The sequence below is a fragment of the Salvelinus alpinus genome, chromosome 7 (genome assembly GCF_045679555.1).
Source record: "Salvelinus alpinus chromosome 7, SLU_Salpinus.1, whole genome shotgun sequence".
In the NCBI taxonomy this organism is placed as follows: domain Eukaryota; kingdom Metazoa; phylum Chordata; class Actinopteri; order Salmoniformes; family Salmonidae; genus Salvelinus; species Salvelinus alpinus.
This window is the reverse complement of record NC_092092.1, coordinates 30,396,464-30,423,886: the sequence shown is the minus strand read 5'-3', so window position 1 is coordinate 30,423,886 and position 27,423 is coordinate 30,396,464. Positions and strand designations below refer to the sequence as shown.

The following is a 27,423-nucleotide window of genomic DNA, read 5'->3' as shown; positions in this document are numbered from 1 at the left end:
GCTGGCCTGGACACCTGCATCTTTATCTGTGGGAGGAGATGCTGATCATGATCCAAACACAGACACACACACACACACACACACACACACACACACACAGGCTTCATTGATGGGATAATGCCAGGGCTAGAGTAAATGTGAAAACATGACCACTCTCACCGACACACCGATCGTCTTTCAGTCCCTCGTTCACCCAGCAGACAAAGACAGTCTTTATTCCTCTGTTCTTTCCCAACCTCTGGATAGAGAACCAAGGAACTGGAGGCATCCATGGATCTCAGGAGGAGTTAACCTGATCTGCACCTTTTGCTTTTACCACTCTCTCTCTTTTTCTCAATCTGTCGCTCTGTTTCTCCTCTTACTTTCTCTTTCAATCTCTGTCTTTCTTTCTCTCTGCATCTCTGTGTGTCTCTCTCTGTTTCTCTTCTTGACTCTCTTTCCATCTCTCTGTTTGTCTGCAACTCCTTCAGTATCTCTCTCAATCTCGTTCTTTGCGTGAAGGAACAGAGCCAGACAAAACACATGTTCATCTACAAGTTCCAGTGACGGAGAGAGATAATCATGTTGGAGCTAGAGTATGTCACAGCTTGTAAACGTTGTTCCCATAACCTTGTCTTCCGTGGGCTTTTTCATCATTTTGGGGTCGACAGGTAGTCTAGTGGTTAAGAGTGTTGGGCCAGTAACCAAAAGGTTGTTGGTTTGAATCCCTGAGCTGACAACATGAAATAAATCTGCCGATGTGCATTTAACCCTAATTGATCCTGTAAGTCACTCTGGAGAAGAGTGTCCGCAAAAATGTAATGCAATGACAACTGCAAATATTACATTAAAACCAAATGTCCTGTTAAAGTAATCATTTCAGCGTTATTACGTGCTCATGCAGGCATTTCTGCCAGATATAAGAACTGAATGACCTGAATGTGATTGTAGTTGCGTAGGCACTGTTGAATCAAAAAGAAAATGCCACCTCTTTCCCAATCATTGACATACTTCTGGAATGAATGTGGAAACACAACAAGCTGCAAGCCGCATCGTTTTTTTTGTTGTATCTTCTGAGGACATGAAGCCCATTTACATAGTGCAAAGTATCTGCAAATCAGACACGATAACTACGTATTTATTAATAAGACATTATTTCACTAGAAAGGCTCTTGTGATTTTGAAGTGCATCTTTGCAAACAGTAACCTGAACGGAGAAGCCAAAGGGCAATGTCTACACAGCATATATCCACAGAGAGTGGAGGAGTTAACTCCCTATAAGAGAGGCCAGCCTATAGATGTTATTCAGCTCAGATGGAGGAGTTAACTCCCTATAAGAGAGGCCAGCCTATAGATGTTATTCGGCTCAAATGGAGGAGTTAACTCCATATAAGAGAGGCCAGGCTATAGATGTTATTCGGCTCAAATGGAGGAGTTAACTCCATATAAGAGAGGCCAGGCTATAGATGTTATTCAGCGCAGATGGAGGATGTGTGTTTTTACCAGCTCCTCATTCTCCTGACAGGCAGGGGGCTGTGAAACCAGCCCACCAATCAGAGGACAGAACACAGCCGTGGTGCTGAAAAGTAGGAATGCAGATCTCTCCTTGACATCCCGACTGGGAGCAACCCCCTTCAATCTTACCCCTCAAATCCACCTCAACCCCACCTTTAATCGCCCCCCCCCAGTCCTCCCACTCTCTCCGACACGTCTTAATGCCTCCCGACCCCTGACCCTCTTCCAACTCAACCCCTCCCCCTCCCCCATACCACCTCACAATATGTCTCAATGCCTCCTACCCCTGACCCCAAACTCATTTAAAGTCCTTCAAACCCACAACATCACCCCTCTCCCCTCCCCTGCCGCCCCTCAATATCTCCACTCCAACACCCCTTCATCTGCAGTCTGGGTCCAACCTGCAGCTCCTTGTTCCTCCTATGCAGGCTGATGTTTAGGGCCTCTTCTGCCTCCAGCTTGGTACTGGTGCTGGTTATCTCCACATCTCTCCTTGAGAGAGAGAGAGAAAGAGAGAGAGAATATATCAATACCATCATACCTTTTCCACAGTAAACTGCCCTGTGAGGGGACATGCTCAGCAGAGAGAATGAGTGGCAGACCTCGTTTGATCCTGGTGGTGCAACAAGGTGACTCACTCATTTGATTGGCATTCACAAGTGAAAATAATATTGTGCAACGAGGATGAATGACTTCAAGGCCCCCTCTTCCTTTGAAAATGAAAATGTTTTTGTGAGGAAAGAGAGGTGTGTGAGTGAAAGAGAAGGAGGGAAGGAAAGGGGGGAAATGAATGAATGACATCTGACGTCAAGGCCCAGTTCTGTTTTGGTAATGAAAATGTTATTGCGTTTGTGTCCTGTATGTCACAGCTGGTTCTACTCTCCAGGTAAAGGTCAGAGAACACCTTCCTCCATTCAGCCTCATATTACTGAGAGGCACATACCAACAAGTTAGGACATTACTGAAACCCTGGCCCGAGGCCCCGAGCCCTTAAAATCTAGATAACGGTCCTTTGCACTACTGATATCATGTTATAACCTCCACCAGGCATCTGTTTTGCTGCAAGCCAGAGACATGCAATCCAAATGTCTGCAAGCACCAAACCAAATACTGTTTCTGGACTGTTTTTTCATTTCTTGGATGTTGAACAGATATCGTATGGTTGATATAGTATGCAGATGCAATTCCTTAGCAAAGACATCAGTTGACAACACCTGGACTGCCGGTCTGCCAATTCCCCTTGTTTTGGTTGAGGATAAGATGGGTATTTCAAGACTATTCACCCAGTCCCAACTCTATTGGGTCTATGAAAAAACTAAGCCACTTTTCATTATATTTCTCTCTATAAATATCTCATATCTCTGTAACTCATTGTCTATACGTTTTTCTTGAACTCTTGAACTGTTCTTTTTTCAATGGTAGCCCCCCTAAAATATTCATTAGCTCCCCCTAAAATATTCATTAATAAATCAATATATCAGTCCAATATATTTTCTTTGTGAATCCTTTTTTTTGTCAACCATCACATCTTAAACTTCTTACTTCTTGGGCACTAGGACCTGGGGGGGGCTGCTGATGTAGAGAATGCTGCACATGCTAGTGACTGTTAGGCCTACTTGTAGCTAACATTTTGGTTAACGTTAGCTACTTCTGTGGCTTGAGACTGCTAGCTAACAGTAAACGGACAGAAAAAGGCTCTGACAGGACGGATTCATGTAGATAGGCAACGATGTGAATTTGTGTTAAGTTAGAACAGAGAGAGAGAGTATTCACTACTATTAACTTTGGTCATAATCAAAGCTTTGTTAACCAATACGTGTTCATGTGAGGCTGCCTGTAAGTTACAGTGTAACAGACGTTGCGAGCTAGCTAACGGTAACGTTAACTTATGTTGAATTTAAAAGACACCGTTATGTGGCGATGATATCTAATTAACGTTGTATTTAATGTAGTTTTGCTATCTGTGCCAGGCTATAAATGAGACAGATGACGTAACATCATGCACATATCTTTTCATACTCAATTTCTTTCACTCAGTAGACCATTACAAAACAATTATCAGTAGGTCATGTGTAAAAAAGGTGACATAGTGTTGATCGCAATGTCATTGTATTATCCTCAATTTCTCAACTGTAGGCTAGCTAATGACTAATGTTAGCTGGATATATGGAAATTCTTCAAGAGAGGCAGTGCCAGCAGCTCTGTCGAAGGCCAATCCGGTGAGAAATCAAGATTTGATCAGTTCAAACAAACAAATTAAACTTAAACTGATGAATCACCTATTAAGCCTTGAGTTATTGTAAATATGAGTTTAATAACAATACATGTCAAAACACAGCAGACAAGAATGAGGGTAAGAAACTGGAGGCTGACAGGGCTGAGGAAGATTGTCTGATGACAGGGCTGAGGGAGCATGTCTGATGACAGGGCTGAGGGAGCATGTCTGATGACAGGGCTGAGGGAGCATGTCTGATGACAGGGCTGAGGGAGCATGCCTGATGACAGGGCTGAGGGAGCATGCCTGATGACAGGGCTGAGGGAGCATGCCTGATGACAGGGCTGAGGGAGCATGCCTGATGACAGGGCTGAGGGAGCATGCCTGATGACAGGGCTGAGGGAGCATGTTAGTGATTGGTTAGTGATTAAAAAAAGTGAGGAGATGTTCAAGCTTTCAGGTAAACTTATACACCATATGTCTTACTTTTGTTAGGCATAAATAAATGATTTTCATGATATCTTAAATGGTCATGCAGAAAGAGAGGCTTCTGTGCAAGGCAGAGATCAACATGCGAGCTGTATAAGTGAGAGAGAGCAAGCGTGCCCAGAAAGAGAGGGACGACAAACAGATCCAGAGAGAAAGGGACAACAAACAGATCCAGACAGGGAGGGACAACAAACAGATCCAGAGAGGGAGGGAGAACAAACAGATTCAGAGAGAGAGGAACGACAAACAGATCCAGAGAGAGAGGGACGACAAACAGATCCAGAGAGGGAGGGACAACAAACAGATCCAGAGAGAGAGGGACGACAAACAGATCCAGAGAGGGAGGGACAACAAACAGATCCAGAGAGAGAGGGACGACAAACAGATCCAGAGAGAGAGGGACAACAAACAGATCCAGAGAGGGAGGGACAACAAACAGATCCAGAGAGAAAGGGACAACAAACAGATCCAGACAGGGAGGGACAACAAACAGATCCAGAGAGGGAGGGAGAACAAACAGATCCAGAGAGAGAGGGAGAACAAACAGATCCAGAGAGAGAGGAACGACAAACAGATCCAGAGAGAGAGGAACGACAAACAGATCCAGAGAGAGAGGGACGACAAACAGATCCAGAGAGAGAGGGACAACAAACAGATCCAGAGAGGGAGGGACAACAAACAGATCCAGAGAGAAAGAGGGACAACAAACAGATCCAGACAGGGAGGGACAACAAACAGATCCAGAGAGGGAGGGAGAACAAACAGATTCAGAGAGAGAGGAACGACAAACAGATCCAGAGAGAGAGGAACGACAAACAGATCCAGAGAGAGAGGGACGACAAACAGATCCAGAGAGAGAGGGACAACAAACAGATCCAGAGAGGGAGGGACAACAAACAGATCCAGAGAGAGAGAGGGACAACAAACAGATCCAGAGAGGGAGGGACAACAAACAGATCCAGAGAGAGAGGGACAACAAACAGATCCAGAGAGGGAGGGACAACAAACAGATCCAGAGAGAGAGGGACAACAAACAGATCCAGACAGGGAGGGACAACAAACAGATCCAGGGAGGGAGGGACAACAAACAGATCCAGGGAGGGAGGGACAACAAACCGATCCAGAGAGAGAGAGACAACAAACAGATCCAGAGAGGGAGGGACAACAAACAGATCCAGAGAGGGAGGGACAACAAACAGATCCAGAGAGGGAGGGACAACAAACAGATCCAGAGAGAGAGAGACAACAAACAGATCCAGGGAGGGAGGGACAACAAACCGATCCAGAGAGAGAGAGACAACAAACAGATCCAGAGAGGGAGGGACAACAAACAGATCCAGAGAGGGAGGGACAACAAACAGATCCAGAGAGGGAGGGACAACAAACAGATCCAGAGAGAGAGAGACAACAAACAGATCCAGGGAGGGAGGGACAACAAACCGATCCAGAGAGAGAGAGACAACAAACAGATCCAGAGAGGGAGGGACAACAAACAGATCCAGAGAGGGAGGGACAACAAACAGATCCAGAGAGGGAGGGACAACAAACAGATCCAGAGAGAGGGACAACAAACAGATCCAGACAGGGAGGGACAACAAACAGATCCAGAGAGGGAGGGGGGAGGGACGACAAACAGGTCCAGAGAGGGAGGGACAACAAACAGATCCAGAGAGGGAGGGACAACAAACAGATCCAGAGAGGGAGGGGGGAGGGACGACAAACAGGTCCAGAGAGGGAGGGACAACAAACAGATCCAGAGAGGGAGGGGGGAGGGACGACAAACAGGTCCAGAGAGGGAGGGACAACAAACAGATCCAGAGAGGGAGGGACAACAAACAGATCCAGAGAGAGAGGGACAACAAACAGGTCCAGAGAGAGAGGGACAACAAACAGATCCAGAGAGGGAGGGACAACAAACAGATCCAGACAGGGAGAGGGACAACAAACAGATCCAGAGAGAGAGAGGGACAACAAACAGATCCATACAGTGAGGGACAACAAACAGATCCAGAGAGAGAGGGACAACAAACAGATCCAGACAGGGAGGGACAACAAAGAGATCCAGGGAGGGAGGGACAACAAACATATCCAGAGAGAGAGGGACAACAAACAGATCCAGACAGGGAGGGAGAACAAACAGATCCAGAGAGAGAGGGACAACAAACAGATCCAGAGAGAGAGGGACAACAAACAGATCCAGAGAGAGAGGGACAACAAACAGATCCAGAGAGAGAGGGACAACAAACAGATCCAGACAGGGAGGGAGAACAAACAGATCCAGAGAGAGAGGGACAACAAACAGATCCAGAGAGAGAGGGACAACAAACAGATCCAGAGAGAGAGGGACAACAAACAGATCCAGAGAGAGAGGGACAACAAACAGATCCAGAGAGAGAGGGACAACAAACAGGTCCAGAGAGGGAGGGACAACAAACAGATCCAGAGAGGGAGGGGGGAGGGACGACAAACAGGTCCAGAGAGGGAGGGATAACAAACAGATCCAGACAGGGAGGGACAACAAACAGATCCAGAGAGGGCGGGATAACAAACAGATCCAGACAGGGAGGGACAACAAACAGGTCCAGAGAGAGAGGGACGACAACCAGATCCAGAGAGGGAGGGACAACAAACAGATCCAGAGAGAGAGGGACAACAAACAGATCCAGAGAGGGAGGGACAACAAACAGATCCAGAGAGGGAGGGACAACAAACAGATCCAGAGAGGGAGGGACAACAAACAGATCCAGAGAGAGAGGGACAACAAACAGATCCAGAGAGAGAGGGACGACAAACAGATCCAGAGAGAGAGGGACAACAAACAGGTCCAGAGAGAGAGGGACAACAAACAGGTCCAGAGAGGGAGGGGGGAGGGACGACAAACAGGTCCAGAGAGGGAGGGATAACAAACAGATCCAGACAGGGAGGGACAACAAACAGATCCAGAGAGGGAGGGATAACAAACAGATCCAGACAGGGAGGGACAACAAACAGATCCAGAGAGGGAGGGGGGAGGGACAACAAACAGGTCCAGAGAGGGAGGGATAACAAACAGATCCAGACAGGGAGGGACAACAAACAGATCCAGAGAGGGAGGGATAACAAACAGATCCAGACAGGGAGGGACAACAAACAGGTCCAGAGAGAGAGGGACGACAAACAGATCGAGAGAGGGAGGGACAACAAACAGATCCAGAGAGAGAGGGACAACAAACAGATCCAGAGAGAGAGGGACAACAAACAGATCCAGAGAGGGAGGGACAACAAACAGATCCAGAGAGAGAGGGACAACAAACAGATCCAGACAGGGAGGGACAACAAACAGATCCAGAGAGGGAGGGGGGAGGGACGACAAACAGGTCCAGAGAGGGAGGGACAACAAACAGATCCAGAGAGGGAGGGACAACAAACAGATCCAGAGAGAGAGAGGGACAACAAACAGATCCAGAGAGGGAGGGACAACAAACAGATCCAGAGAGAGAGGGACAACAAACAGGTCCAGAGAGAGAGGGACAACAAACAGATCCAGAGAGGGAGGGACAACAAACAGATCCAGACAGGGAGAGGGACAACAAACAGATCCAGAGAGAGAGAGGGACAACAAACAGATCCATACAGTGAGGGACAACAAACAGATCCAGAGAGAGAGGGACAACAAACAGATCCAGACAGGGAGGGACAACAAACAGATCCAGGGAGGGAGGGACAACAAACATATCCAGAGAGAGAGGGACAACAAACAGATCCAGACAGGGAGGGAGAACAAACAGATCCAGAGAGAGAGGGACAACAAACAGATCCAGAGAGAGAGGGACAACAAACAGATCCAGAGAGAGAGGGACAACAAACAGATCCAGAGAGAGAGGGACAACAAACAGATCCAGACAGGGAGGGAGAACAAACAGATCCAGAGAGAGAGGGACAACAAACAGATCCAGAGAGAGAGGGACAACAAACAGATCCAGAGAGAGAGGGACAACAAACAGATCCAGAGAGAGAGGGACGACAAACAGATCCAGAGAGAGAGGGACAACAAACAGGTCCAGAGAGGGAGGGACAACAAACAGATCCAGAGAGGGAGGGGGGAGGGACGACAAACAGGTCCAGAGAGGGAGGGATAACAAACAGATCCAGACAGGGAGGGACAACAAACAGATCCAGAGAGGGCGGGATAACAAACAGATCCAGACAGGGAGGGACAACAAACAGGTCCAGAGAGAGAGGGACGACAACCAGATCCAGAGAGGGAGGGACAACAAACAGATCCAGAGAGAGAGGGACAACAAACAGGTCCAGAGAGGGAGGGACAACAAACAGATCCAGAGAGGGAGGGACAACAAACAGATCCAGAGAGGGAGGGACAACAAACAGATCCAGAGAGAGAGGGACAACAAACAGATCCAGACAGGGAGGGACAACAAACAGATCCAGAGAGGGAGGGGGGAGGGACGACAAACAGGTCCAGATAGGGAGGGACAACAAACAGATCCAGAGAGGGAGGGACAACAAACAGATCCAGAGAGAGAGGGACAACAAACAGATCCAGAGAGGGAGGGACAACAAACAGATCCAGAGAGGGAGGGACAACAAACAGATCCAGAGAGGGAGGGACAACAAACAGATCCAGAGAGAGAGGGACAACAAACAGATCCAGACAGGGAGGGACAACAAACAGATCCAGAGAGGGAGGGGGGAGGGACGACAAACAGGTCCAGAGAGGGAGGGACAACAAACAGATCCAGAGAGGGAGGGACAACAAACAGATCCAGAGAGAGAGAGGGACAACAAACAGATCCAGAGAGGGAGGGACAACAAACAGATCCAGAGAGAGAGGGACAACAAACAGGTCCAGAGAGAGAGGGACAACAAACAGATCCAGAGAGGGAGGGACAACAAACAGATCCAGACAGGGAGAGGGACAACAAACAGATCCAGAGAGAGAGAGGGACAACAAACAGATCCATACAGTGAGGGACAACAAACAGATCCAGAGAGAGAGGGACAACAAACAGATCCAGACAGGGAGGGACAACAAACAGATCCAGGGAGGGAGGGACAACAAACATATCCAGAGAGAGAGGGACAACAAACAGATCCAGACAGGGAGGGAGAACAAACAGATCCAGAGAGAGAGGGACAACAAACAGATCCAGAGAGAGAGGGACAACAAACAGATCCAGAGAGAGAGGGACAACAAACAGATCCAGAGAGAGAGGGACAACAAACAGATCCAGACAGGGAGGGAGAACAAACAGATCCAGAGAGAGAGGGACAACAAACAGATCCAGAGAGAGAGGGACAACAAACAGATCCAGAGAGAGAGGGACAACAAACAGATCCAGAGAGAGAGGGACGACAAACAGATCCAGAGAGAGAGGGACAACAAACAGGTCCAGAGAGGGAGGGACAACAAACAGATCCAGAGAGGGAGGGAGGAGGGACGACAAACAGGTCCAGAGAGGGAGGGATAACAAACAGATCCAGACAGGGAGGGACAACAAACAGATCCAGAGAGGGCGGGATAACAAACAGATCCAGACAGGGAGGGACAACAAACAGGTCCAGAGAGAGAGGGACGACAACCAGATCCAGAGAGGGAGGGACAACAAACAGATCCAGAGAGAGAGGGACAACAAACAGGTCCAGAGAGGGAGGGACAACAAACAGATCCAGAGAGGGAGGGACAACAAACAGATCCAGAGAGAGAGGGACAACAAACAGATCCAGAGAGAGAGGGACAACAAACAGATCCAGACAGGGAGGGACAACAAACAGATCCAGAGAGGGAGGGGCGAGGGACGACAAACAGGTCCAGATAGGGAGGGACAACAAACAGATCCAGAGAGGGAGGGACAACAAACAGATCCAGAGAGAGAGGGACAACAAACAGATCCAGAGAGGGAGGGACAACAAACAGATCCAGAGAGAGAGGGACAACAAACAGATCCAGAGAGGGAGGTACAACAAACAGATCCAGACAGGGAGGGACAACAAACAGGTCCAGAGAGAGAGGGACAACAAACAGATCCAGACAGGGAGGGACAACAAACAGGTCCAGAGAGAGAGGGACAACAAACAGATCCAGAGAGAGAGGGACAACAAACAGATCCAGACAGGGAGGGACAACAAACAGATCCAGACAGGGAGGGACAACAAACAGATCCAGAGAGAGAGGGACAACAAACAGATCCAGACAGGGAGGGACAACAAACAGGTCCAGAGAGAGAGGGACAACAAACAGATCCAGAGAGAGAGGGACAACAAACAGGTCCAGACAGGGAGGGACAACAAACAGATCCAGAGAGAGAGGGACAACAAACAGATCCAGAGAGGGAGGGACAACAAACAGATCCAGAAAGAGAGAGACAACAAACAGGTCCAGAGAGGGAGGGACAACAAACAGATCCAGAGAGGGAGGGACAACAAACAGATCCAGAGAGGGAGGGAGAACAAACAGATCCAGAGAGGGAGGGACAACAAACAGATCCAGAGAGGGAGGGACAACAAACAGATCCAGAGAGGGAGGGACAACAAACAGATCCAGAGAGAGAGAGGAACAACAAACAGATCCAGAGAGAGAGAGGGACAACAAACAGATCCAGAGAGGGAGAACAAACAGATCCAGACAGGGAGGGACAACAAACAGATCCAGAGAGGGAGGGACAACAAACAGATCCAGAGAGGGAGGGACAACAAACAGGTCCAGAGAGGGAGGGACAACAAACAGATCCAGAGAGGGAGGGACAACAAACAGATCCAGAGAGGGAGGGACAACAAACAGATCCAGAGAGAGAGAGAGGACAACAAACAGATCCAGAGAGGGAGGGAGAACAAACAGATCCAGAGAGGGAGGGACAACAAACAGATCCAGAGAGAGAGAGGGACAACAAACAGATCCAGAGAGGGAGGGACAACAAACAGATCCAGAGAGAGAGAGGAACAACAAACAGATCCAGAGAGAGAGAGGGACAACAAACAGATCCAGAGAGGGAGAACAAACAGATCCAGACAGGGAGGGACAACAAACAGATCCAGAGAGGGAGGGACAACAAACAGATCCAGAGAGGGAGGGACAACAAACAGGTCCAGAGAGGGAGGGACAACAAACAGATCCAGAGAGGGAGGGACAACAAACAGATCCAGAGAGGGAGGGACAACAAACAGATCCAGAGAGAGAGAGGGACAACAAACAGATCCAGACAGGGAGGGAGAACAAACAGATCCAGAGAGGGAGGGACAACAAACAGATCCAGAGAGAGAGAGGGACAACAAACAGATCCAGAGAGGGAGGGACAACAAACAGATCCAGAGAGAGAGGGACAACAAACAGATCCAGAGAGGGAGGGACAACAAACAGATCCAGAGAGGGAGGGACAACAAACAGATCCAGAGAGGGAGGGACAACAAACAGATCCAGAGAGGGAGGGACAACAAACAGATCCAGAGAGGGAGGGACAACAAACAGATCCAGAGAGAGAGAGGGACAACAAACAGATCCAGACAGGGAGGGAGAACAAACAGATCCAGAGAGGGAGGGACAACAAACAGATCCAGAGAGGGAGGGACAACAAACAGATCCAGAGAGAGACAACAAACAGATCCAGACAGGGAGGGACAACAAACAGATCCAGACAGGGAGGGACAACAAACAGATCCAGAGAGGGAGGGACAACAAACAGATCCAGAGAGGGAGGGACAACAAACAGATCCAGACAGGGAGGGACAACAAACAGATCCAGACAGGGAGGGACAACAAACAGATCCAGAGAGGGAGGGACAACAAACAGATCCAGAGAGGGAGGGACAACAAACAGATCCAGACAGGGAGGGACAACAAACAGATCCAGACAGGGAGGGACAACAAACAGATCCAGAGAGGGAGGGACAACAAACAGATCCAGAGAGGGAGGGACAACAAACAGATCCAGACAGGGAGGGACAACAAACAGATCCAGAGAGGGAGGGACAACAAACAGATCCAGAGAGGGAGGGACAACAAACAGATCCAGAAAGAGAGAGACAACAAACAGGTCCAGAGAGGGAGGGACAACAAACAGATCCAGACAGGGAGGGACAACAAACAGGTCCAGAGAGGGAGGGACAACAAACAGGTCCAGAGAGGGAGGGACAACAAACAGATCCAGAGAGGGAGAGACAACAAACAGATCCAGACAGGGAGGGACAGCAAACAGATCCAGACAGGGAGGGACAACAAACAGATCCAGAGAGGGAGAGACAACAAACAGATCCAGACAGGGAGGGACAGCAAACAGATCCAGACAGGGAGGGACAACAAACAGATCCAGAGAGGGAGAGACAACAAACAGATCCAGACAGGGAGGGACAACAAACAGATCCAGAGAGAGAGAGGGACAACAAACAGATCCAGAGAAGGAGAGACAACAAACAGATCCAGACAGGGAGGGACAACAAACAGATCCAGAGAGAGAGAGGGACAACAAACAGATCCAGAGAGGGAGGGACAACAAACAGATCCAGACAGGGAGGGACAACAAACAGATCTAGAGAGGGAGGGACAACAAACAGGTCCAGAGAGGGAGGGACAATAAACAGATCCAGAGAGGGAGGGACAACAAACAGATCCAGACAGGGAGGGACAACAAACAGATCAAGAGAGGGAGGGACAACAAACAGATCAAGAGAGGGAGGGACAACAAACAGATCCAGACAGGGAGGGACAACAAACAGATCCAGACAGGGAGGGACAACAAACAGATCCAGGGAGGGAGGGACAACAAACAGATCCAGAAAGAGAGAGGGACAACAAACAGATCCAGAGAGGGAGGGACAATAAACAGATCCAGAGAGGGAGGGACAACAAACAGATCCAGACAGGGAGGGACAACAAACAGATCAAGAGAGGGAGGGACAACAAACAGATCCAGAGAGGGAGGGACAATAAACAGATCCAGAGAGGGAGGGACAACAAACAGATCCAGACAGGGAGGGACAACAAACAGATCAAGAGAGGGAGGGACAACAAACAGATCCAGACAGGGAGGGACAACAAACAGATCCAGGGAGGGAGGGACAACAAACAGATCCAGAGAGAGAGAGGGACAACAAACAGATCCAGACAGGGAGGGACAATAAACAGATCCAGAGAGGGAGGGACAACAAACAGATCCAGACAGGGAGGGACAACAAACAGATCCAGAGAGAGAGAGGGACAACAAACAGATCCAGAGAGGGAGGGACAACAAACAGATCAAGAGAGGGAGGGACAACAAACAGATCCAGAGAGGGAAGGACAACAAACAGATCAAGAGAGGGAGGGACAACAAACAGATCCAGACAGGGAGGGACAATAAACGGATCAAGAGAGGGAGGGACAACAAACAGATCCAGAGAGGGAGGGACAACAAACAGATCAAGAGAGGGAGGGACAACAAACAGATCCAGACAGGGAGGGACAACAAACAGATCCAGAGAGGGAGGGACAACAAACAGGTCCAGAGAGGGAGGGACAACAAACAGGTCCAGACAGGGAGGGACAACAAACAGGTCCAGAGAGGGAGGGACAACAAACAGGTCCAGACAGGGAGGGACAACAAACAGATCAAGAGAGGGAGGGACAACAAACAGATCCAGAGAGGGAGGGACAACAAACAGATCAAGAGAGGGAGGGACAACAAACAGATCCAGACAGGGAGGGACAATAAACAGATCAAGAGAGGGAGGGACAACAAACAGATCCAGAGAGGGAGGGACAACAAACAGATCCAGAGAGGGAGGGACAATAAACAGATCCAGAGAGGGAGGGACAACAAACAGATCAAGAGAGGGAGGGACAACAAACAGATCCAGACAGGGAGGGACAACAAACAGATCAAGAGAGGGAGGGACAACAAACAGATCCAGAGAGAGAGAGACAACAAACAGATCCAGAAAGAGAGGGAGAACAAACAGATCCAGAGAGAGAGAGACAACAAACAGATCCAGAGAGAGAGAGACAACAAACAGATCCAGAAAGAGAGGGACAACAAAGAGATCCAGAAAGAGAGAGACAATAAACAGATCCAGAAAGAGAGGGAGAACAAACAGATCCAGAGAGAGAGAGACAACAAACAGATCCAGAGAAAGAAAGTAATCAAGCCACTGCAGCAACTCCTTCCAGAAAAGAGAGCGATTTAGGTGACAAAGACACTGGGCCCAGACAAGTGAAGCTGAATAGCTACCGACACTAACGTTTTGGTACACAGAAAAGGGCGTTTCACCACTGCTGGTTTGAGAAATACAATTGGGTAGAGTACTCTGAAAAATCTTTGTTTATTTTTGGTAAACATGAGATGGCACTAACACACAGAGACAGTGTTGTGACAGAGCAAAGCTACCAGGCAACTAGCAATCATGGGAGCATTGCTCAGATGTTAACATCTGCCCATGTTAGTGATATTGCAGAGAGAAGGGAGTATCTGAGGAGAATTGTTGCGGTCACCTCAATGTTAGGAAGACAGGGACTCTCTCTCCGTGCAAATGATGAATCTAGTGAAAGAACAAATAGAGGGAACTTTCTTGAATGTATGGAGCTTTTGAAGGAGTTTGACCCTTTCCTGCAAAGGTACAATACTCCATCAAATGTGACGTATCTCTCTCCAGATTCTCAGAATGACATGATCGAATGCTGTGCTCAGGGATGGGCAGTCTGAACAGTTGGCTCTGTGTGTTAGGTATGTGACAGAGGGGACAGTTGAGGAGCATTTACTAGCACTAGCAGAAATCAAGTCATTTGATGCCCAATCAATAGCAAATGAGTTGCAACAGCAGCTCCAAATAAGAGAGGTATCAGGCCTATAGTGTGTTGCACAGACCAATGATGGTGCAGATGTCATGAGTGGATCCAAAGGAGGTGTGCAGCACATGTCAGAGTGCTGCATCCCGAGGCAATTTATGTACATTGCTATGCCCATGAGCATAATTTGATGTTGTCATACTTGCAGGGCTATTCTGGAGGCTGCTGAGTTTTTCAGTTTCTTGGAGAATGTGTATTCGTTTTTCAGTACATCCCTAGTTAACCACCACAAGTTCAAAGAAGCTCAGTCCAAACTTGGAATAGCATCAGCTGAACTTGTACAGCTCTCAAACACCCGCTGGGCATGCAAGCTGCGGTCCATAAATGCAGTCCTGGACACTTTAACTGCTATTTTTGATTGTCTATCTGCCATTGGATCCCCCATGGCTGTTGGTCTGAGAGCAAAGCTTCATAAGTTCTCCACCGTGTATTTGCTACTGATGTTTCAGTCCCTTCTTTCTATAACTGAGGGAATACACAAGTTCATCCAGAAAGAGACTGTAGATCTGGCAGAAGCTTGTTTCAGCAAACAAGCTGTATGTGACACACTAATAGGCAGACGCATTTGCCACAGAACTTAATAACAGAACCAAAGCACTCTGTGAAATTCACAATATTCCAGAGGCAGATGCAGCAAGAAAGCGCAAACAAAGGAAAATGGGAGATTTTGTGGTGGAGAGGCACAGAATTGTCATGTTCCCAAACAATGAAAACAGAGTTGTTGCTCCCCTGCTTGGACAGGATGGTTTGTGAGCTTGACCAGCGATTCTCGACTGTAGATGCAGGTCTGCTCAAAGCATACAGGCATGCAGCCCCAACTCAAAAAGCTTCCTAGATACATCATGCTTAACTGAGTTTGCCAAGAACTACGGTATTGATGTTAAAACAGAAGAGATGTTGGTGGCCAGAAACTTTCTTGCCCGGAAAAGAGAGGCTGGATGTCCTCCCAAAGATATGCTTTCTGTGCATAACCTCCTGGATGATGATATGTTTCCTTCTCTGAAGGAAATCATTCAGGTTGCCCTCACAATTCCTGGGAGCAGCTGCTCCTGTGAAAGGTCCTTTAGTGCACTGTGCCGGCTGTACTCCTGGTTGCATAAGACAATGGGTCAGAAAAGGCTTGCAAGTCTTGCAGCCATGTCCATTGAGGGTGAAGTGCTTGGGTCACTAAGCCACAATAGTGTCATTGACCGATTTGCAACCTTTAAAAATAGGAGGTACACTGATGCATCCAGCAACAAAATAAGCATCAAAAGTGAGAAGCAGGAGGAGCAGTTATGTAACAAAGATTGTAATATTTGTTTGGAATCTTCCATGTGTCTGAATTATTGGGTTAATTTTGAGCAACAATTAACAAAAGGGTGAAACTTTACATTTTTTTTTTTTATAATGGTATAATATGACCTACATGTCGTCTCACTCACTCACACAAAATAAAATCCCAAAAGTATTTTGGCTACATAGTACAGCCATTTTTGTGCGTTTTGTTGGTGTTGGATGGATGGGGACAGAGTGGACTTTAATTTATTTATTTGGATAGAATTTAAGTAAGTCATATTAGATCAGTGTCTAACACAAACTATCAGACAGGTATACTTAATAAATAACCTTATTTTATAGATTTTACACCCGTTGTTACTCTAAATATACATTGAGAAAAGACGTTTTGGGGGCTTTAAAAAAAATCCTGGGGTAGTATGCCCAGACCCCCCTAAAAGAGGCTTAGCCCCCCTATCTATGAATCTCTAGTGACGTCCCTGGTCTATAACCCACTTCTTGACTTGTAAATTGTTATTAAGCATCTATAACCGATTTAACTGAGTGCCTATAACTGTCTGATTGCGCTTATAACTGGTGTATGAAGCGTGTATATAATCTACTTCTTCATGAGTTCCTCCAGGCTGCTCCTCATCCTCTCCATCTCAGTGAGGCTCTCCAGAGTGGACCTGCTGTCTCCCTCCAGCTTCCTCCTGCCTTTCTCCAGCTCCCCACGCTGACGCCGCTCCTGCTCTAACAGGTACTCCAACTGAGTGAGAGAATAACAATATAAGCTTTAAAGGTTCTGGGCTTCAATGGAGGGGACAGCATAACTGTTCATCTGCATCCGAAAAACATCATAGAAGCATAACGTTCTTTGATCATATGTTACAATGATACAGTACCAATACCATAAAGCTAGACACTACTGAAGTCAAATTGGGCGTATCTCCCCCAAATACACTTACATCTTCCGCCTGCACCTGTAACTTTGCCCTCTCCTTGGTCAGGAGGTTCACCTTCTCCTCCTCGCTCTGCAGATCCTCAATGGCTTGCTGCATACAGGGATGAAACAAAATGGCTGAGTCTGGCCCACAGATGTAGCTTAAATCATTAATCCCCTATTGGGATCGCGTGCATCTGTCAGCCATATTGGATCTGAGGAGCCATGATGAGTTCATTTGGGTTGTTCAAGGGAATGCCAAGAGTGAGGCCTCTCTCTCCAAAATCGATAACAGAAGACTGACACAAAGTCATTGGGGTGACATGATGTATGTAACCCCACCATAACACCTGACCCTGTGACTGTATCCCTCATAACATTTTAGGAGCTTTGAGCCATTTCCATTCCCATTTCTCTCACTACTTGAATTGCTAAACTGTAACTTCCAGACATCTTCCATCACGCTGGACATATATAATAAGCAGTCAGTGTACTGTAGGATAATGGCTCAGATTCTAAATTACTTTAACAGATTATATAGGATATCAAGCTGCTACTGTTGGTTACAGCATCTGGTATGCATTACTGTACTGGGGTTCCTATAGCTGCAAGTATAGGGCATGATGGATGGAAGGAGAGAAACAAAGAGAGAGGGAGAAAGAGAGGGCGAGAGAGAGAGAAAATCCACACGACACACACGCACACACATGCACATGCATACATGCTCTTTATAGTGAGAGTGATATGCATTTCTGCAAACCCTCTCATAATCTCCCTTCCTGTTAGACCCAGGGTCGACCTTTCACATTTCACCCTGACCTCACTTTATGACCCCTGGGGACAGTGTGTTCTCACCATGGGCTGAGCGCCACCAGGTGTTAGTACTGGGTGAGGTGAGGAGAGGTCAGTAAGTTCTCACCTGGCTGAGCGCCACCAGGTGTTAGTACTGGGTGAGGTGAGGATAGGTCAGTAAGTTCTCACCTGGCTGAGCTCCACCAGGTGTTAGTACTGGGTGAGGTGAGGAGAGGTCAGTAAGTTCTCACCTGGCTGAGCGCCACCAGGTGTTAGTACTGGGTGAGGAGAGGTCAGTAAGTTCTCACCTGGCTGAGCGCCACCAGGTGTTAGTACTGGGTGAGGTGAGGAGAGGTCAGTAAGTTCTCACCTGGCTGAGCGCCACCAGGTGTTAGTACTGGGTGAGGTGAGGAGAGGTCAGTAGGCTGAGCGCCACCAGGTGTTAGTACTGGGTGAGGTGAGGAGAGGTCAGTAAGTTCTCACCTGGCTGAGCGCCACCAGGTGTTAGTACTGGGTGAGGTGAGGAGAGGTCAGTAAGTTCTCACCTGGCTGAGCTCCACCAGGTGTTAGTACTGGGTGAGGTGAGGAGAGGTCAGTAAGTTCTCACCTGGCTGAGCTCCACCAGGTGTTAGTACTGGGTGAGGTGAGGAGAGGTCAGTAAGTTCTCACCTGGCTGAGCTCCACCAGGTGTTCTTTCTCCTTCTGAAGCTTTTGGACAGCTTCCTCTCTCTGGGACAGCTCCTCTGACAGCTTCCTGACTGAGCCGTCTGAAGACTGGAGGATGAGGGGGAGAGAAAGAGGAAATTAAAATCATCTGATATCATAAAACAGATCCCATTGTATTTGTTACTTATCTTCCCCAGACATGTTGCTAAATAGAGAAAAGTAATAAACCTTCGAAAATATCAAACGAGTATAAATCTGTCTGTGCAAAGAATACCACAGTGCATGTTTTAATCTGGAAGTAATTTGACTCTTAGGCAATGTGTTTTCTACTGATACAATAACCATGATGATGGTTTGGGAAAACAGTTGCATTAGTCCATGGCTTTGCAGCCAAACCATAAAACAAGTATCCCTTCGATGACCAAACAGATTCCATTACTCTCAATCTGTTCTTCATGAACATCAAAGTGGAACATGCATGTAGCATTCTGGTCCCACTTTGGCCATCAGGTTCTAATGAACCAGGGGAACAGTTTGGGACTGTCAGGACTTTGAAATACAGATAAATAAATCAGAAGGAATGGAGGAGAGGGAAATGATTTAGTTTAGAGGAAAGTGGTTATACCTCATTATAAACAGGGTAGTTTGGATGCTGATTGGCTAAAAGCCGTGGTATATCAGACAATATAGCACACCCCCTCGGGCCTTATTGCTTAATTATGTATACCTTTTTTATGAAGTTGCAAGTGTAGCACATATTTTATGACAAATACCATAGAAATGATAAAAGTGTACAATAAAAATGTTGTGCAACTCAATCCCAATAGCCTGCATTCCTTGTAACTTATTTCATTTTACTTTGATTAAAAAAACACCCATATCTATAGTATTACAACTGTTATGACAACGAGACCGACTACTTACTAGGTGTGAAAGCACAGTGCCAATAACTCCACCATGCAGGTCTAGTCTTGTAGATCCCAGTGTACTGCATCCATATTGAAACAACCTAGTTTTCTACTGTACATGTCAGGAAACCCACACGAGCCAACAGAACATTCACATAGTTCAAGGATTTGACACAATTATTCTTTGTTTCTCAAAAAAAAACTCTCATGCCAAATACACTCTGAGTACCATATTAATTGCCTAGGTAAAACGGACTCATTTGTCAAAGTCTAAGTCAAAGGAATTCAACTCTCTCCATCATAGACAACCAATGCTGTGAGTGCAGTACATTCCATGAAGCATTCCTGAGTAAAGATACCATCTAAATCCTTCCATAAACCTCAATGAAATAGCTAAAGCTCTGAGGGGTTTGTAACAGTATATGTTAACACCCCCTCTATTTACCTCTGTCTGTACATGTAGTAGTCACACTAGTTTAACATTTAGATATTTACAATATACTCACTCTCCAGGGACTATTAAAGTGATAAAAAGGAGGACAGTAAAAGCATGAAATTCAATACTGAAAGCCAGAGGAAAACAGATGAAGCAGAGAGGTAAAGTAGAACTAGAAGCATGTCAGTATAGTGCAGACCTGTTCAGGAGTCCCAAATCAAGGACGTTCTCTTGTTTAAATAATATCTCTCTCCGCTCCGGTTTAGTGCATTCAGTGCTAAGCCATAGAGCATGCATAAGGAGTCGGTTGTAGCCTACCTGTTTGTCTCTCTCGGTGGCAGTCAGAGCACTCTCCAGTTCCTCCAGGTCTCGTCTGAGGCTGCTGTTCTCTGCCTCCAGCCTCTCTCTGTGGTGGGCCAGCTGGGTCGAGCACGCCTCCTCCTCCTCCAGGCGCTCAGATAGGCCAGAGAGCTGCAGCTCCAGCCCACGCCGGGCCTTCTCCAGCTGGGCACAACGGTGATCTGACGCCTGGGCACACTCCTGCTCCTGAAGAGGTGGAGGAGAAGACAGGGATGAAGCACAGAGGGTCAGGAGGTGAGTAAGGGAGGAGGAGATGGAGCATGAACAGGAGGAGAGAGGCCTCAGGGTTGAGGGGTGAAACAGTGAGACAATGTAAAAGTGGTGGAATGTAAAGGCAAAGAAGAGACACGACAGAGAGAGGACAGTAGGGTAAATCATTTCGCTTACATAGAGAGACAATCATATCCCAGACACACAGATGGAAAACCAGCAGAATGCCTTGCATCAAGAGTACTCCAAGTCGTGAGACACTTATCCTCCCTTTCCCAACCCTCTCTCCAATATATAGCGGGGGAAAATCCTCTCAGTGACGCGTCGAGTGAAAGAAAAACACTGACTTGATAAGCCAGTTTTACAATAACACAAATCATTTATCAACAGCTGTCCCAAACAGGACAGATTTGAAAGTCTGTCTTATTTGGTGCCTGGTTGATGAATGTGTCAGCTATTTTCTAATGCACCAGTCATCATGGTCAAGGCATTTGGAATGAGGCTGAACTGCATACCCAAATATGTGTCCATTTGCAAATGTATCTTGACCACATGTTCCATCTGAATATATTTATATAAATGTGTTTGTGCTGTGCTCTTTCTTCATAATCTCTACTTTATCTACCCAGCTAGTGAGTTATGTCACATTTTTTTTATTTTTCAAAACATAATTGGCACTCTCTTTTCCCAACCCTTAATACAGATTATCCAAAAGGTTGGCTGGTGTTTTAAGATAAATCACTGTCTCAACATTACCAGATAATGTGAAGATACTGTAAAAAAGTTAACAGTACAGACACACATGTAAACACATCAATGCCCTCTCTCTCTCTCTCTCACACACTCACACACACACACACACACACACACACACACACACACACACACAGCACACACACGCACGCACGCACACACACACACACACACACACACACACACACACACACACACACACACACACCCTCCAACCCAACACACCAGTATACCCACAATAGTCAGTCTCTGTTCCAATGAGGTACTAAAGCTATCCCAGTCCAGTTCCTCTGGTTCAGGATCCACCTGCAGCCCGTTGGTCTCTTCCGAGTCAGAGAGGGAGTGGCCACGTCCCTGGCCCCGCTCCACAGACATCACCTTAACCCGACGCCTGTCAATCAACCTGTCAATCAACCTGTCAATTGACCTGTCAACACTCTCTACCTACCTACCACACCTCAACAGTAACCTAACACCCTTACACAGTCCCTGTACTGCACCTGTATCAACTGCACCTCCTTAACAGGCCAGGTAGACTTATAGGTTGTAAATAAAGTTCCATGTAACACCTCTACCCTCTGCTTTTCTCTCCCTGTGATTGGTTAGCGGAGGTTCAGGAGGGTTCACTGTAGAAGAGAAGGTACTAATTCACGGTTTGGTCACCACGGTAACTCCACTCAGCACGCTGCGAACAGTCAGTCTCATTTCTCTCTCCACATAGCCCACTGTTTGATTTAGTGCTGCACACCTGCAGCGGTATGCCCTTAATCTCTCTCTCTCTCTCTCTCTCTCTCTCTCTCTCTCTCTCTCTCTCTCTCTCTCTCTCTCTCTCTCTCTCTCTCTCTCTCTCTCTCTCTCTCTCTCTCTCTCTCTCTCTCTCTCTCTCTCTCTCTCTCTCTCTCTCTCTCTCTCTCTCTCTCTCTCTCTCTCTCTCTCTCTCTCTCTCTCGCTCTCTCGGTTGCTTTCTCTTTTTTTCCTGCTCAATCAAATACTTTTCTCCCCTTTAATTTCAGTCTGTTGGTACTTGCTACTGTAATCCACACATTCCTCCTCTGCTGTCCTCAATTCTTTCTTCGCTTACAGTCCCCCAGAGTAGAAAACAGAATCCCACTTCTCTGTGTCCAGTCCTCCACTACTGCACTGCTCTCACACCGCAACAACAGCCTCTCCTCCTTTCCTCCCCCTCTTCTCCTTCGCTCCCTTCGCCTCACCCGTCCTGAAACAGGTGTCTCTCTCTCCCTAGTGCCAGAGGATCCAAAGGATTCCTGGAGGGACTGTAGGAAGGTGTAGGGTGGCAGGTCATGTGAATGGCTTTAAGTTATCCTCTTCAGTCCCTTGGTAACACAACCCTTACACTGTCAAAGCAGTCAACTAAACAACACAAAGAGACGAAAACAAGGGCAGTGTCGCAAATATGACTTTTTTCTCTCTCTTCTCTCTCTCTGTTTAAATTAACAGCATAAAGACCTTATGTGCCCACCACGCCCACGTAGTTTCAACAATGCCAGGGCATTCATCTAGACAGGGACACAAAGGCCATATTGTGCCTTGGGTTCAAGTGCAGCGGATTTTCTTGAATGAACCAGCAGATGAAGCGTAGAGACTAGGCTAGACTAAGCATACCCACTGGGCACAGACGTCAATTCAACGTCTATTCCACGCTGGTTCAACGTAATTTCATTGAAATGACATGAAAACAACGTTGATTCAACCGGTGTGTCCTCAGTGTGTTCTCTCTCTCTGTATTGCTGTACGGAAGATAACATCAGTGGTTTTACATCAGTGCTTCATTAAGTAGTTCGTATTGAGGGTTCTCGTAAAACAAACCAACCAGGTGAAACTGAAAGCGTTCTTGTTGTGGTTTTGAATTAACGTCCCTTCTGAACTGGACGGAAGCTTTTAAAGTAGAGGCTGAGACTTGACCACCACCTGAGCACGAGTTATGTAGACTACGTGACAGACCAAGACAAACCTAGTTTACCGCATTGATCATGTTTGAACAAAGTCTTTTGAAGGTTACTATGAAAGAATCGTTTGGCACCAAAACCAAACCTCATAAATAACCCTTTTGAATTTCTCAAAAACTAAAGCCTGCAGTGAATCTTCAAAACTTGACCACTGACTGAGCATAAACAATGTGAGGGAGGACAAGTATGCTACAAATGCCTCATCCAACCATGGCAAGCTTCCATCCATCTGCAGAAAAAAACAGTGAAACAAAACATCTTCTCAGAAGATTGCTGTATTTTCAACATTATGTTAAGAGTTGTGCTGTGGACAGAACAGAGGAACCCGTTCATGTCTGCGTAAAAGCCTGCAGTAACACCCACATGAACTAGACAGACCAGAGACACTCAGCATGCCCAGACAGTGTTCAAGCACCGCTCACATCCAACGCTAACACTGATCTTTTGTAGCAGATAACATGGGTGCCAAGTATGGATATGCATTCAGATGGATTTGGGTTGAAGGAATCTGAGGGACTCTCTTCTATCAGAGGAAGACACGTTTGTGTCATCAATGACTGTCATTTGATTGTTCTGACCAAGCAACTGCTGTTCCATTTCACATCATGGTTCCGTAGTTCGTTGTTAAAACGTTGTAGTACAGCTTCTATGAACTGAAGCAAATGTAATATTATGTAGCACTCTGTATTTCATTCAACTTTTGGTTGGAGTGATAGTCTTGACTTCCGGCGCCGAAAAGAGATGGCCGGCCTCGCTTCGCGTTCCTTGGAAAATATGCAGTATTTAGTTTTTTTATGTGTTATTTCTTACATCGGTACCCCAGGTAATCTTAGGTTTCATTACATACAGTCGGGAGGAACTACTGAATATACGATTAACGTCAACTCATCATCGTTCCTACCAGGAATATGACTTTCCCGAAACGGATCCAGTGTTTTGCCTTCCACCCAATACAATGGATCTGATCCCAGCCGGCGACCCTGTGCGACGCCGAAAAAGGGGCAAACGAGGCGGTCTCGTGGTCAGGCTTCGGAGACGGGCACATCGCGCTCCACTCCCTAGCATACTACTCGCCAATGTCCAGTCTCTTGACAATAAGGTTGACGAAATCCGAGCACGGGTAGCATTCCAGAGAGACATCAGGGATTGCAACGTGCTCTGCTTCACGGAAACATGGCTAACTCAAGAGACGCTAACGGAGTCGGTGCAGCCAGCTGGTTTCTTCATGCATCGCGCCGACAGAAACAAACATCTTTCCGGTAAGAAGAGGGGCGGGGGGGTATGCCTTATGATTAATGAGACGTGGTGTGATCATCATAACAACACACAGGAACTCAAGTCATTCTGTTCACCTGATCTAGAACTCCTCACAATCAAATGTCGACCGCATTATCTACCAAGGGAATTCTCTTCAATCATAATCACAGCCGTATATATTCCCCCCCAAGCAGACACATCGATGGCCCTGAACGAACTTTATCTGACTCTTTGTAAACTGGAAACCACACACCCTGAGGCTGCATTCATCGTAGCTGGGGATTTTAACAAGGCTAATCTAAAAACAAAACTCCCTAAATTCTATCAGCATATCGATTGTGCTACCAGGGCTGGAAAAACCCTAGATCATTGTTATACTAATTTCCGCGACGCATATAAGGCCCTCCCCCGCCCCCCTTTCGGAAAAGCTGACCACGACTCCATTTTGTTGATTCCAGCCTACAAACAGAAACTCAAACAACAAGCTCCCGCGCTCAGGTCTGTTCAACGCTGGTCCGACCAATCTGAATCCACGCTTCAAGACTGCTTCGATCACGCGGATTGGAATATGTTCCACATTGCGTCCAACAACAATATTGACGAATATGCTGATTCGGAGAGCGAGTTCATTAGGAAGTGCATTGACGATGTCGTACCCACAGCAACGATTAAAACATTCCCAAACCAGAAACCGTGGATTGACGGCAGCATTCGCGTGAAACTGAAAGCGCGAACCACTGCTTTTAACCAGGGCAAGGTGACCGGAAGCATGACCGAATACAAACAGTGTAGCTATTCTCTCCGCAAGGCAATCAAACAGGCTAAGTCCCAGTACAGAGACAAAATCGAGTCGCAATTCAACAGCTCAGACACAAGAGGTATGTGGCAGGGTCTACAGTCAATCACGGATTACAAAAAGAAAACCAGCCCCGTCGCGGACCAGGATGTCTTGCTCCCAGACAGGCTAAACAACTTTTTTGCCCGCTTTGAGGACAATACAGTGCCACTGACACGGCCCCCTACCAAAACCTGCGGGCTCTCCTTCACTGCAGCCGAGGTGAGTAAAACATTTAAACGTGTTAACCCTCGCAAGGCTGCAGGCCCAGACGGCATTCCCAGCCGCGTCCTCAGAGCATGCGCAGACCAGCTGGCTGGTGTGTTTACGGACATATTCAATCAATCCTTATCCCAGTCTGCTGTTCCCACATGCTTCAAGAGGGCCACCATTGTTCCTGTTCCCAAGAAAGCTAAGGTAACTGAGCTAAACGACTACCGCCCCGTAGCACTCACTTCCGTCATCATGAAGTGCTTTGAGAGACTAGTCAAGGACCATATCACCTCCACCCTACCGGACACCCTAGACCCACTCCAATTTGCTTACCGACCCAATAGGTCCACAGACGACGCAATCGCAACCACACTGCACACTGCCCTAACCCATCTGGACAAGAGGAATACCCATGTGAGAATGCTGTTCATCGATTACAGCTCAGCATTTAACACCATAGTACCCTCCAAACTCGTCATCAAGCTCGAGACCCTGGGTCTCGACCCCGCCCTGTGCAACTGGGTCCTGGACTTCCTGACGGGCCGCCCCCAGGTGGTGAGGGTAGGTAACAACATCTCCACCCCGCTGATCCTCAACACTGGGGCCCCACAAGGGTGCGTTCTGAGCCCTCTCCTGTACTCCCTGTTCACCCACGACTGCGTGGCCATGCACGCCTCCAACTCAATCATCAAGTTTGCGGATGACACTACAGTGGTAGGCTTGATTACCAACAACGACGAGACGGCCTACAGGGAGGAGGTGAGGGCCCTCGGAGTGTGGTGTCAGGAAAATAACCTCACACTCAACGTCAACAAAACAAAGGAGATGATTGTGGACTTCAGGAAACAGCAGAGGGAGCACCCCCCTATCCACATCGACGGGCCAGTAGTGGAGAAGGTGGAAAGTTTTAAGTTCCTCGGTGTACACATCACGGACAAACTGAATTGGTCCACCCACACAGACAGCGTTGTGAAGAAGGCGCAGCAGCGCCTCTTCAACCTCAGGAGGCTGAAGAAATTCGGCTTGTCACCAAAAGCACTCACAAACTTCTACAGATGCACAATCGAGAGCATCCTGTCGGGCTGTATCACCGCCTGGTACGGCAACTGCTCCGCCCACAACCGTAAGGCTCTCCAGAGGGTAGTGAGGTCTGCAGAACGCATCACCGGGGGCAAACTACCTGCCCTCCAGGACACCTACACCACCCGATGTCACAGGAAGGCCATAAAGATCATCAAGGACAACAACCACCCAAGCCACTGCCTGTTCACCCCGCTATCATCCAGAAGGCGAGGTCAGTACAGGTGCATCAAAGCAGGGACCGAGAGACTGAAAAACAGCTTCTATCTCAAGGCCATCAGACTGTTAAACAGCCATCACTAACATTTAGCGGCCGCTGCCAACATACTGACTCAACTCCAGCCACTTTAAAAATGGGAATTGATGGAAATTATGTAAAAATGTACCACTAGCCACTTTAAACAATGCCACTTAATATAATGTTTACATACCCTACATTACCCATCTCATATGTATATACTGTACTCTATATCATCTACTGCATCTTGCCATCTTTATGTAATACATGTACCACTAGCCACTTTAAACTATGCCACTTTATGTTTACATACCCTACAGTACTCATCTCATATGTATATACCGTACTCTATACCATCTACTGCATCTTGCCATGCCGTTCTGTACCACCACTCATTCATATATCTTTATGTACATATTCTTTATCCCTTTACACTTGTGTGTGTGTATAAGGTAGTAGTTGTGGAATTGTTAGGTTAGATTACTTGTTGGTTATTACTG

The 27,423-nt window shown here is 47.2% G+C and overlaps 1 protein-coding gene across 3 annotated transcripts in view; it reads right to left on the bottom strand.

Annotated features, from left to right (window-relative positions):
• Positions 1-27,423, bottom strand: part of LOC139580779 (myosin-16-like) — a 65,897-nt gene that overhangs the window by 29,420 nt on the left and 9,054 nt on the right. For 2 of the 3 annotated variants that reach the window (XM_071409782.1, XM_071409783.1), the window contains 5 exons: positions 20,329-20,556; positions 18,670-18,774; positions 17,234-17,320; positions 16,889-17,034; positions 1,896-1,986 (listed from right to left, as the gene is read on the bottom strand). In XM_071409782.1, coding sequence (XP_071265883.1) covers positions 1,896-1,986; positions 16,889-17,034; positions 17,234-17,320; positions 18,670-18,774; positions 20,329-20,556 — 657 coding nt within the window. Of the gene's footprint in view, positions 1-1,895; positions 1,987-16,888; positions 17,035-17,233; positions 17,321-18,669; positions 18,775-20,328; positions 20,557-20,757; positions 20,846-27,423 lie in introns of those variants that run through there. The other variant, XM_071409784.1, reaches the window with a different exon arrangement.